The sequence below is a fragment of the Strongylocentrotus purpuratus genome, unplaced genomic scaffold (genome assembly GCF_000002235.5).
Source record: "Strongylocentrotus purpuratus isolate Spur 01 unplaced genomic scaffold, Spur_5.0 spur5_scaffold_20, whole genome shotgun sequence".
Classification (NCBI taxonomy): domain Eukaryota; kingdom Metazoa; phylum Echinodermata; class Echinoidea; order Camarodonta; family Strongylocentrotidae; genus Strongylocentrotus; species Strongylocentrotus purpuratus.
In genome coordinates, this window is record NW_022145606.1 from 11,572,197 (window position 1) to 11,586,364 (window position 14,168).

Consider the following 14,168-nt stretch of genomic DNA (forward strand, 5'->3'; position numbering starts at 1 on the left):
AGCATGCACCGGTAAATTTTTATATTCAATTTTTCTCAAAAGCAGAAGTGTTTTATGGGCTAATTTGTTAGTGCTTATAATACATCCACAGAGGTATCCAATTATATCAAAATTGTAAAGAATCACTATCCACCCAATTTCAAAATTTCCCAAAACTTTGTATTATCTTTAAAAAACATGGTTTGGTATTTAATGTTATAATTATATTACTATATATAGCCTACTATATGTTTAGGCACTTTTTTAGCCAGGCAACTTACTACTAGTAGTCAAAAGAAACCATTTTGGCCAAGACAGTCTTGCTACTTTATACACCAATTTAGATTTAGATGGTGGAATTCAATCTTTAAAAGAAAATCATGATATTGTACATGTATGTTTCTCTCTTTTTCTTGAAATACACAGATTGTTCATGGAAAGTGTTCCCATCATTGAGCACTATAATGGCTGATGGATTTGATGCTGGGATGGTGAGTAGAATATATCTACTTCTACTTCATGAAACGAAATGGTCCCATGCTCAACATCAGCTCGTTCCTTTCTCATTCCCAAAGCCCGAAATCAGACTGGCTTCAAATTCTTTCAATCCATTGCCCACGCTTGTTGAAAAAACTCCCTGATGTTCTAAGAAATACTACTTCACTTTTCTTTAAAAAACTTCAGAAAACAAACCTCTACAATTCATCTTCTTTTAGTGATTGAGGGACAGCACCTTGTATCCTCTTGAAAAGACGCTATATAAACCCAATTATTATTATTATTATTAGTCTGATACTGAAATTTTCATTTGGCTACTATGTTTTCATTAACTTTCATGTTGGAAAAACATCTCTGTCTTGTTTGTCTTCCCCGACACTGCCGTAATGTCCTTTGGCAAGTCATGAATCTACATTTGCCACTCAATACCCAAGAGAGAATTGGGGACCTGGTAGGATGACCAAAGTATTTGTTGTTACTTGTTAGTAATTGCCATATGCCGTCAGGGTGGTAGGAATACTCCCCAGGGAGTGGAGAGGGTTCACATTGTGCGTGAAAGAATCCGATGACCGGGGTAATAATATCTATATAGCACTTAGAGATGCTATTCTGTATTAAACGCTATATAAGTCCAGATTGTTTTATCATTATTATTATTCACTAGGCGGTGGAGAGTTGCAGGGGTGCTTTTGATGCGGGCAAGACGAGATCGTACGAAACGAGAATCGCACATCTACATAACCTGAGACGTATGATTGCACAGAACAAGCAAGCGTTCGCTGATGCTTCATACAAAGACCTTATAGCTATGCTCCTCTGTCTTTATTGTATTCCCTAGGTGCTGGAGAGTTGCAGGAGTGCCTTTGACGGGGGCAAGACGAGATCGTACGAAGCGAGAATCGCACATCTACATAACCTGAGACGTATGATTGCACAGAACAAGCAAGCGTTCGCTGATGCTTCATACAAAGACCTTATAGCTATGCTCCTCTGTCTTTATTGTATTCCCTAGGTGCTGGAGAGTTGCAGGAGTGCCTTTGACGGGGGCAAGACGAGATCGTACGAAGCGAGAATCGCACATCTACATAACCTGAGACGTATGATTGCACAGAACAAGCAAGCGTTCGCTGATGCTTCATACAAAGACCTTATAGCTATGCTCCTCTGTCTTTATTGTATTCCCTAGGTGCTGGAGAGTTGCAGGAGTGCCTTTGACGGGGGCAAGACGAGATCGTACGAAGCGAGAATCGCACATCTACATAACCTGAGACGTATGATTGCACAGAACAAGCAAGCGTTCGCTGATGCTTCATACAAAGACCTTATAGCTATGCTCCTCTGTCTTTATTGTATTCCCTAGGTGCTGGAGAGTTGCAGGAGTGCCTTTGACGGGGGCAAGACGAGATCGTACAAAGCGAGAATCACACATCTACATAACCTGAGACGTATGATTGCACAGAACAAGCAAGCGTTCGCTGATGCTTCATACAAAGACCTTATAGCTATGCTCCTCTGTCTTTATTGTATTCCCTAGGTGCTGGAGAGTTGCAGGAGTGCCTTTGACGGGGGCAAGACGAGATCGTACAAACCGAGAATCACACATCTACATAACCTGAGACGTATGATTGCACAGAACAAGCAAGCGTTCGTTGATGCCTTATACAAAGACCTTATAGCTATGCTCCTCTGTCCAGCACCCTAGGTGCTGGAGAGTTGCAGGAGTGCCTTTGACGGGGGCAAGACGAGATCGTACGAAGCGAGAATCACACATCTACATAACCTGAGACGTATGATTGCACAGAACAAGCAAGCGTTCGTTGATGCCTTATACAAAGACCTTATAGCTATGCTCCTCTGTCTTTATTGTATTCCCTAGGTTGTGGAGAGTTGCAGGGGTGCCTTTGACGGGGGCAAGACGAGATCGTATGAAGCGAGAATCACACACCTACATAACCTGAAACGTATGATAGCACAGAACAAGCAAGCGTTCGTTGATGCTTCATACAAAGACCTTATAGCTATGCTCCTCTGTCTTTATTGTATTCCCTAGGTGCTGGAGAGTTGCAGGAGTGCCTTTGACGGGGGCAAGACGAGATCGTACGAAGCGAGAATCACACATCTACATAACCTGAGACGTATGATTGCACAGAACAAGCAAGCGTTCGTTGATGCTTCATACAAAGACCTTATAGCTATGCTCCTTTGTCTTTATTGTATTCCCTAGGTGGTGGAGAGTTGCAGGAGTGCCTTTGACGCGAGCCAGACGAGATCGTATGAAGCAAGAATCACACATCTGCATAACCTGAGACGTATGATATCAGAGAACAAGCAAGCGTTCGTTGATGCTTTATACAAAGACCTCAGAAAGGTAAATAAACCCTTCCAGCAGGGCTCCACACTAAGTATGTTATTGGATTTTTCCTTTCTTTTCTGTAGGAAAACTTAATATGATCTTTTTCTTTTTTGTTGTTGTTTCTGTTTGTTTCATAGAGGTCTTAAAAATAAATCTTTTTCAGTGTCATCTATGAGAATGAATTATGGGAAAGGATCTTTCATGGCAGATGCGTAGTATTATAACAAAAAACATAGATTCAGAATAAATTTTTAAACAACAGAATGTGTCCTTAATGACCTTTTATAGGCACCGAGTTGTATGCAATATACCGGGTAAGTATACATGTTTATATACCTCATTTTAAGATTCTTTACTAATCCTGTCTTCTGATTGGTTGAAAATGCAGTCATGTTCTTAACCATGCCCGCTAATTGAAATTCATAGTCATTTTTCCCGGCTCTACCGGTTTATATCCATTTTTCATAGCACTTTTTCCATGGCTGTGAAACGTGACGTCATTTTGCTGCGATCCCCAACCATGCCCGCTAATTGAAATTCATAGTCATTTTTCCCGGCTCTACCGGTTTATATCCATTTTTCATAGCACTTTTTCCATGGCTGTGAAACGTGACGTCATTTTGCTGCGATCCCCATTTTGGTTTACGTGTTACCGTATAAGTTTCTTTTGTGCGATGAGATGGAAACCTAAATGGGTGAGTCAACATTTTCCTTTTTTTCGGTATATAAAATATATATTGACTGCTTTTAATATTCGAGGCATAGTTGTTTCTATAGGGTCTCGGGAAACTCACAACCTGCTATGACCCCGCGGCGCAAGCGCCTTGGGGTCATAGCAGGTTGTGAGTTTCCCTTGACCCTATAGAAACCACTATGCCTCTCAAAGCAGTCAATATATCCTTAATATATCCAAAATGTTGAAAATTAATGAAAGTTATCCCAGTAACTTTGATTCTCTCTCTCTCTCTCTCTCTCTCTCTCTCTCACTCTCTCTTTCTCTCTCACTCTCTCTCTCGTACAAACTCTCTCTCTCTATTTCTCACCCTCTCTCTCTCTTGCTCTCTATTTCCACTCTCTTCATTTTTGCTCTTCCTCCCTATCTCTGACTCCTTCCTCTGTATGCATTTCTCCTCTTCTCGCACACAGCCTGAATTTGAAGCCGTCACCTTTGAAGTAGACTTCTGTCATAATGATTGCGTCCTGGCCATCAATGAACTCAAGCAATGGATGAAACCAGAGAAGGTAGTAGAAGTAGAAGTAGTAGTAGTAGTGGTAGTGGTAGTGGTGGTGGTGGTGGTACAACATCTGCTCCTGTGACAATAGCTGGAATTGATAATATCAGTCCTAGCTGAACTCCTACCTATACCGAATGTTGTAACCTAACGTAATTGCATCCCTACCCCTAACCCTACACTTTTGACAAAGTAAAGCCTGGAGCAACCACAGTCCGGGAGCAAATATCAGACCATCATTTACCCAAGTATTCTTTTGCCTCATAATAAGCCAGTTCAGGGTTGCAGTCTGAGCATGAGCAGATTAAGTTCATTGCAGAACAAATTGTGAAATACACGGAGACAAAATACTGGATACGCGGTCATGAAAGTTATGTAATCATTATTCATTTATGCACCAGCAGATACACAGGTGGAAGTATTCTTTGAAAAGGGGAAACAAAGGCTATTTATGTAGCACCTCCATCGCTGTAGGAGTAATTATTTAAAAATGTACAAAGTGGGACCTCTTCATGTTTTGAAGATCTGTGGATATTCAGGGTCATTTGGGACATGTGCTAACCATGAACTGGGGGGTGTTTCACAAAGATCCTAAATTTAACTTATCTCTAAGTTGGACTTAACAATTATGGAAAGCAGTTAGCATCTATAAAATTATTTTGTAAAAGTTATTTTAAAAGGCATAAAATGTCGATTTCAGATCATCCATAGTTTCTATTATCAAGGAGATTTCATGTTCTTGATGTGGAATTTATGAAAAGTCTAAAATACTTAATAGTTTTCTTTTGAATTCATTTTATGTTAAGTCTACACATGGCTCTCCATAATTTTTAAGTCCAACTTAGAGTGAAGTTCGACTTACGATCCTTGTGAAACACCCCCCTGGTCTATTATCTTCTCTCTTTTTCATACAAGGTTGCCATCCCCTTTGCAGGAGTAGGCAAACAGTGCTACATCCAGAGAGACCCACTAGGAGTGGTCCTGATCATCGGAGCATGGAACTATCCTTTCCAGTTACCTATACATCCCCTCATAGGAGCTATAGCGGCAGGTAAGACAATAAGGCCTTTAAAATAGAAGTTGTATTGCCTTTAAGGTGCCAGAACTGGGGTCGGTCGGTCAGATATCTTCTTTCTTTTTCCTTTTTTTCTCTTTTCTTTTTTCCCTCAAAACAGCGAATGTCGCCCCCCAAAAAATTAAAACGGGAACGCCCCCCAAATCTCGCTGGCTTCTAGCTGGTGCAGTGTATGGTATATACAGTATACACGTATACGAGGCCGGGGTCTAAGTTTTTAGGCTAGCAGGATTTAGAAACGAGGGCAGAAGACGAATGAGAATTTGGGAATAATTTGATGATTTTATGCATTTATATCCAATTTAAACCAACAAAAATATTTTGTTAAACTTCTTTTTTTCTAAAACAAAAAAAATTAAATCGTTCACAAAGGGCAATGCAACATCTTTTTTTTTACGCCTTAGAGAGAAAAAAAGACAGGCATTATAGAAAGCTCAAAATATTAAAGTTCATTTATGACCAAAGTATAAGTTTCTATAAAATATACTGGTAGTTGAGTTGAGTTGTGGTCCTAATTATCGGTGCCTGGAACTATCCCTCCCAGTTACCTATACACCCTCTCATAGGAGCTATAGCAACAGGTGAGAGGGTTAGAGAGAGAGAAAAAGAGGGGATGTTACAGAAAGCCTAAAATATTGATTTCCGACCAAACTATCAGTTTCTTGAAAATACAGGCAATGCAGTAGAAATGCTTTCTGGCCCTAATTATTCAAGCCAGGATCTAATTGTCCTAGGGGGTAATTGTCCTAGAATATGTTGTAATATTTAAGAGTCTTCGAAATTGTCTTCTATGTTTTATCTCTAGGTAATACTGCTGTTATCAAACCATCTGAAATAAGCCCAGCGACTGCTAAACTCTTTGAAGAACTCTTTCCCAAGTACATGGACAGTGTAAGTCTTACATCATACAGTTTCAACCTTTAAAAAGAAGAAAATAGATATGGGGGTAGGATTATAGTTTTTATTTGATTTGTTTAAATATTTCTCTTCATTGTTTTTTCTTTAAAATTACTAGCTAATCACAACATAATTATTAATACATAATCAAAGTATTAAAAGTACTTACAGTGTTATATTAACATAAAATGATGATAGAGAAGGATTGCCACATCAAGCTTGAAGGCGTGGCAATCCTTTATAAAACTTAATAATTCCTTATACGAAAATGCCAACAAAGAATAATGGAAAATAATATTCATTTGAAACACTGACCGAGAATGTTGAATTTGTGAGACATTGTAGAGCAAGCACCACAAGCACAAAGCAGTGGTGGACACCAATAGGCCATCATCATCATCTCATGTTTATTCTATTTATATTTCTTTATGTATTGAGGGCCCCATTAATCAAGCCTTGGCTTTTAGAGGCACCCTGACCATTTACACATGTATAAATAATTTCATACATGCACGATTTATCTACTGATTTTGATTTTAAATGGTTTAATAAAACGAATTGAATTGAATTATTAAAGAGTATAATTCAATATTTCTGCAAAACAGTTTTGAAATATATCAAAAGGAAATTTCTTTTACTAGTACTGATCTTCAATTTAAATTCTTTTAACTCTTGTTTGCCTTCAGAGTTGTTTTCCAGTGATTAATGGGGATGCTGTAGTGACGACGGCCCTTCTAGAGCAGCGGTTTGATCATATCTTCTATACTGGCAACAGCACGGTAGGGAAGATTGTACAGACGGCTGCTGCTAAACATCTTACTTCGGTTACTCTGGAACTGGGAGGAAAGTGGTAAGATGGATGGATGGATGGGTGGATGGATGGATTGATGGATGGATGGATTGATGGTAAGATGAATGGTAGGATGAATAGGTAGATGGTTTAATGAATGGATAATGGATGGTTGGTTTTAAGGGGGAAGGATATGAAAGATTTGTGGACAGATGAAAAGATTGATTGGTGGTTGGATAGATAAATATTTGGTTGGATAGATTGTTGGATGGATGGATGTATAGATAGATAGATGAATGGACGTAGAGATAGATAGATTAACATACAGATGGCTGGATTAAAGGTAATACAAAGTTTTGGTATGGGGTCATGAATTTGGTTCAAATGAATATATTGGAAGCATATACGATCCTACTATATTCAGTGATCGTTGTTGCGGTCGAAATCGACTCTAAAGTTATGAAATTGTAAATAATAAACATTTTATGTTAAATAGCTCCCTCTCAAGGTCAATATATTAATTAAGCTATAAAACAATGGTTATTGACTAAAATCGACCGAGTAGCTGTTGTCGTTCGAAAATTATATACCACAACTACATACTCTGAGATTTGCATGGTCTCAGCTACCATTGTACGGCCGTAGGAGCTATTTGAAATTTATCGAAATTTACCGGGAGCACCGGTAAATCTTTATATTCAATTTTTCTCGAAAGCAGAAGTGTTTTAGGCGCTAACATTTCTGGTGTTTTTAATACAACCACAGGGGCATCCAAATATATCAAAATTGTAAAGAATCACTATCCACCCATTTTTCAAAATTTCCCAAAATTTTGTAATACCTTTAAGCTAGAGAGAGATGGATGGATGTATTTGTGGATGGATTGGTGATGGACAAGCTGTTGACGAGGTACAGATATGAAGAAACAGACCGTCAAACCACAATGCTAAATCCTGCATAAAAAACCAACATTTGAACACAAGTGATATCTATTGTCTATACTGTCTTCATCACCACTGTTCTCTCAACAGCCCCTTCTACATTGGCTCCAACTGTGACATTGATGTTGCCATCCACCGCACCGCTTCAGCCAAGTTCTACAACTCTGGCCAGACCTGCGTTGCGCCAGACTTCATCATCTGCCACAGGGACCAGACGGACAGGGTGGTCTCGAGCCTGAAGAAGGCGCTCAAGGAATTCTTTGGTGATAACCCCAAGACGTCCAAAGACTACGGCAGGATGGTCAACGTCAGGCATTTCAAGTGAGTCACAGGTGTTTGTCCATTTATCCCCACCCATCCCCCCTCCCCCTCCCATGAAGAAAAAAAAGTGTTCCTCTGTAAAGACAGAGTGGTCTTGAGCCACAGGAAGGCTGTCAATGAATTCTTTGGTGATAAACCCAGTAAGTCCAAAGACTACATCAGGATTGTCAATGCCAGGAACTTCAAGTAAGTTGGAGCTGTATTTTTATTTATCCCCAATATATGTAATGGAATTCTTATGCCTCCTCTGTTATGTTATATAAATCATGACAATTCTTCCTCACTCTGATATTCCAACTTGATGTATATGAAGAAACAGCAGTACCTAGTCATGCATGTTATGAAATAAAAACGCAGGCATAGTGACACGAAACCCATCATAATATAGGTTCTACGACATCCCATTGAAACGCCTATTAAATTTAATACTTGCGTTTCAACGGGTTGCTGGCAAACTTGTACATTACTACAGTACAGTACTCTGTGGGAAAAATCTGGGGGGTGTTTCACAAAGACTAAGATCGACTTAAGTTGGACTTGAACTATGGCAAGCCATTCATGCCACTGGTTGCTCTCACCATTGGTCTCTCAAGGGACGTCACAAATCTACAGAAATACATTTTTTGATAGTCCATTGTTGAAGAAAAAAACAAACTTATATTTAAGACTTGGACTTATACTACATGCACTTAAAAAGTCTTGATCCATAGGGGAAAAACCTTAGAAATTATGATCTTTATATAATATTTTTTCGTCATAAAAATGTAAATTCTGTAGATTTGTGACGTCCCTTGAGAGACCAATGTCAGTAAATGGAGAGAGCAACCAGTGGCATGAACAGCCTGCCATATTTCAAGTAGAACTTAAGTCAATCTTAGTCTTTGTGAAACACTCCCCTAGTGTCAATGGTGTGAATCTTTTAAGCCTCACTGCACTACTTGTAGCTACTTACGCCCTCTATATAGCAAACAACGCCTAAGCGGTACGCATTGGTCCCCCATGATCCCCTTTTTCTTATGTTAATTGAGAGCTGAATTAATGAGATAACCACCTGTCAGTGACCATGCAGGGAGGCCTAATCCCTCCTGGCCAAACTAGTGCAGAAAGGCTTTAAATGTGATACATTATATATATATATGTGTACTCCTCTCCAGACGTGTTTGCGCTCTCCTAGACGAGCAGGAGATAGTGATCGGAGGAGAGTCCGATGAAGATGATCTCTACATCGCACCCACTGTGGTCGTCAATGCCAAGGATACAGACAGGATCATGCAAGATGAAGTAAGAATCAGTTCACATGGTGTTAATCCTCGAGTTGGCAACTCATTAAATTAACACTCTGTATTAAAGTCCTCTCTCTCTCTCTCTCTCTCTCTCTTTCCCTCTCCCTCTCTCTTTCTGTCTACCTTCCCCTTTTTTTTCATCACTTGGATTTTCAACTTCTCTAATCCTTGAGTTGGCAAGACTTAATTTGCACTTTATAATTATGTCCTTTGTTTACCACTGGGTTTTTTTGTTCTCTCTCTATCCACTTTAATCCTTTCTCTTTTTCCGTTTTGTCACTTATATCACCCTCTTTTCTCTTCTTTCTTTTTTCCTGTTTCTAATTTATTTATCTCTTGCTATCCTTTTCTTACTTCATTTAAATTACTCTGACTTATTGTACCATACATTTTAATATTTGTTATTTGGTTATATTTTCATATGTATACTCCTTTCATTTTATTATACATGCTACATGTATTTTCTTACTTTATTGTTGTTGTTTTATTTGTCATTATGTTAAAGGTAAAGACCAGTATTGGAAACGCCCCAATTTCAAAAAATGAAATGGAAGCTCTCATTACCAATCATGTGAAAGAATATGTTTTGACTAATACATGATGATAAAAAAATTGCCGGGAAACCGCCTACTGATTCATATATTTTGTTTATATTTATATTTGTTTCTCTCATGGTCTGTGAGAGATATAGGGTAGTCCCATATACATCTTTCTGTGTATAGTGCTTGTAACTTTACGAAGAATGGGCCAAATTTTTTATCATTTTGATGATTCCAGAACCTTGCAGATGCTAGATGCTAGATGATCAACCTTTTCTGATCGATTCCACAACGTTTCTTTCACAATGCAATCGCATGACCATAACTGGTCTTTACCTTTAATATGATTTGTGTTACATTAATCTTGACCTTTGAGAGGTGTGTATAAATGTATTGCCATCACTATGAATGTGTCAAAACTGCCGGAAGAAAATCAACTGTCCGTGCTTTGGCATAGCATTTCAAAGTTTGTGCGACTCGGATTATAACTTCTAGAACCAGTTTAACAAATTATTTTTACCCCTTCTAAATTGATACTTTTATTTTATTGTTGTATAAATTCAAAAAGGAATTGTGGACTTGTTGAATACTTTGTTGAATACTTTTTGATGAAAGCTTGAATATGTTACATTCTCAAGAAACATAAATCAGAACGAATAAATTGATAGATAGCACAGTGCAAATGCCTCGTTTTTATTAAGGAGCATGTTGCACCTCATATTTTGGTCTGTCTTTTAAAAAAATTCTCATGTTTATTTGGGAAAATTTGTTAGACTAGCCCTTATATATCATTTTGATGTGATTAATACATTTTAGATTTTTGGTCCTGTTTGGCCTATCTTGAACCTGGATAGTGCAGAGGAAGCTATTCGTTACATCAATAGCAGGTTGATATGATAATTTATATTTTACAGATTTGGCAACATTTTAAAAATTCTTTAGTGGAGCTAGGCTTTTCTAGCAAAATGTAAATGTGACTAAAAGAATATTCATGAAGAGCAAATATACTTATAGATTGCATTTTGTTATTTAAAAGAATAATACAGAAGATTTTTTTTTTTTTTTTTACCTGGCTGCCATAAAAGAAAACACTTCAATGCTTGTAAACGAAGCAACCAATTGAACGAAGGAGAAGTCTTTTTCAAGAGACTTGGTAATGAGGATTAATGCCTTACCATAGGACACAAGCATTTTGTCTAGGTTTCGAACCCCAGACCTCCAAGTTACGAGACCACTGGTCTGCCCGTAACCCATCACGTCTTCTCAACGATTGAAAAAACAAGAATACATTTAGATGTCATATTTTATAAGGGGTAATAAACCAATTGACTTAACAAAAAGGAAAAATAATGACGTATTCAATTCAATTCAATTAAATTCTTTTTATTTATTCAAATTCACAAGAATACATGGAAATTTGTTTTCGTCACACATTATACAAATACGTAATGTGTATATTGAAAACTATATCGTTGTGTTTATAATCATAGAAGAACCATCAAAATAAAAGATAGACGAGATAGAAATATTCTTATATTCTGGTATTACACATTGACAATGATGAAAAGGATAGAACATCAGAAGTAAATTAATAAATAATGAGGGTCGATGAATAATCTTTTTTTCTTCTTCTTACAGGGAGAAGCCTCTTGCTTTGTACGTCTTTTCAAGTGACAGGGGTGTCATAGATCAATTTCGGAACCAGACCTCGAGTGGGATGTTCAGCGGCAATGAGTGCTTCGTACAGGGAGGGGGTAAGCCGAGTTTGCTTTTATAATGCAGTCTTTGCGATTAATGAGACTGGACGTCGGTCTGAGTCGACTCCAGTCCTTTATTCAGCCATGATCAGTACACTGAATGGATACTTGCTGTATTTTTGCACTTATTTTAAACACACCTTTTAATGGTTAAAGCCCCACTGCACTATGTATAGCTACTTGCACCCTCTATATAGCAAACAATGCCTAATCGGTGCCTGTTGGTCACACATGGTCCCCTTTTTCTCATGTTAATTGAGAGCTGATTTTTTTTGATGAGATTACCACCTGTCAGTGATCGATGCAGGAAAGTCTAATCCCTCCTGGCCAAAATAGTGCAGATAGGCTTTAAATGAAAGTGCTCATCCAAATGTGAAAGTTCAAAACTTGATCTTAAGTGGTGTTGGTAGAGTACTAATTTTCTTTGATTTTATGTTTATTATATTAACAGTTTATATGAAAAATTCTAACAATAAAGAGTGTCCACTTTCTTTTCTTTTGCTGAGTGTATATTCCTTTCTCCTTTACAGTTGAGACTCTGCCATTTGGAGGCATAGGGAACAGTGGCACAGGGAATTATCATGGCCGGTTCACATACGAGGCGTTCTCGCACCGCAAGGCCTGCATGGTAGACCCCATGTACACCGTATCTGAACTGGTCCGAAGGTGGGTGACATGACATATGATGTAGAGTCATTCCATGGCTACAAAAACATAACATGTAGGATATAGTTTTAAAGAGGAATGAATAACCCTTCTATTAAATGATACTAAACAAAGTGTTATAATCAATCAAACTTGAGTTTCAAAACTTCTTTTGAGGGGTTAATTATCATCTTCGCTCCAGAGAGCTTAAGAAGTTATTACCCTAGCTTTAGCTCCGGCAGATGTTATCAGCGCACAGTGCATTTCAAGAAATAATCCTACCAGGTACCCTTTTCCCTTACCTGGGTCGAGTATAGCAAATATAGATTAATGTCTTGCCAAAGGACATTAGTGCCGCGGGTGAATTTGAACCCTGGACATTGTGATCCACAGTCCGGTGACATATCTATTTGACCACAACATCTCTACTACTACTTCTATTACTACAAGAATACAGGATCTCTATGACTTTTTTTCTTCAGGTTATTCTACGCACCATTTACGGATCGTAAGACATCCATCATTGCCTGGGCATTGAGAAAGAAACTGAAGAATAGGACCATGTCTACGCTCCTTAGAGTGGCAGTGGTGGTGGTGCTACTAGCTGTGTTCTACAAGGTAATTTACTATGATGACTGAAGCCTGTGTGGTATGTTAACGTGCCCCTTCCCTTGTTCATAGATGCAGGCTATGTTAAGTGGAAAACACTCTGTCCCTCGGATAGGACGTTAAATGGAGGCCCCGTGTAGAGAAGAGTCACTACCTTTGCACGTTAAGAACCCACTGCACTGAGTAGGGGGATACCCTGGTGTAGTGGTCTACCTGCACACACCCCCAGTATAGTACGATAATACTCTGTAAAGAGGTCTGTACTCAAAACTGAAGAAGGAGAAGAAGGAGGAGAAGAACAAGAAGGAGTAGAAGAAGAAAAAGAAAAGGAATTGGTCAGAAGAAAAGAAGAAGAAGGCAAATAAGAACATGGAGAGGATAAAGGAAGAGAAGAAGAAAGAAGATACATGTTTCATGAAAGAATTTCTATGGAATGCAATTTCCATGAATTATGATAATCAATGATAATAAGAGATTTTCACCAAATTCCATAATTGCAGTATTATGTCTTTCTCATCTTCTCTCTTATTTTCTTTATAGGTTTTTCTATCTTAATGACCAGTCTTCATGCAATGGAGATGAGCAGGAATATCACATTCTTCTTCTTGTTTCCCTTGCAAACTCTAAAGGTGGTTACAACACATAAAATGTGCAATTAAACAATCTCAGATCAGACTGTTTTAGGTTGCAAGATTAACCTGAAGGCGACGTCTGAACAAAATAATTCCTGAAAAATTGAACTTTCTGCAAAATGATTAAGATTGTTATGATCAAATCATATAAATTGCTTGTATAGATGCAGTTGTCTTCTTTGTGTATACATTGTTTGATGTGATTATCTGAAATAATAGATTTGTGTAAAATTATGTTGTTTTAATTTAATGCTTCCTTTCTCAGTCACGTTTCTCTCTCTCTCTCTCCCTCTCTTTTCCCTCCCTCCCTCCCCTCAACTCTTTGTCTCATTCTTTCTATGTATTACATCTTGTTCTCTCTGTCTCTCTCTCCCTAATTGTGGCATTATAAACATTAATGACTTACCATAGTAATATATCCTTTGATGTATTGCCTGATTCAAGCTCTAGTAGGGCTATCAGCTTGTTAAAGTCATGAGATATATTGAAATCTTAGATGTGGTCAGTAATGAACCCATTTTTATATTTCATTCCTGTTTTCACGAAGTGACGGTAGTGAGGAAAATCTGCATTCACATTGTATGCGATTTTCATTCACTACCGGCACTTTGTGAAAA

General features: G+C 38.1%; 1 protein-coding gene across 1 annotated transcript; it reads left to right on the plus strand.

Moving 5' to 3' along the window:
• The first annotated feature begins 421 nt into the window (after positions 1-421).
• On the plus strand, positions 422-13,782 carry LOC756945 (aldehyde dehydrogenase, dimeric NADP-preferring). Its single transcript, XM_030992748.1, has 13 exons — positions 422-470; positions 2,702-2,845; positions 3,977-4,072; positions 4,978-5,113; positions 5,943-6,028; positions 6,721-6,884; positions 7,856-8,086; positions 9,241-9,367; positions 10,725-10,795; positions 11,547-11,662; positions 12,196-12,331; positions 12,793-12,928; positions 13,460-13,782. The coding sequence occupies exons 1-13, from the start codon at positions 444-446 to the stop codon at positions 13,472-13,474; spliced, it is 1,485 nt and encodes a 494-aa protein (XP_030848608.1). The 5' UTR covers positions 422-443; the 3' UTR covers positions 13,475-13,782.
• Positions 13,783-14,168: the final 386 nt, after the last annotated feature.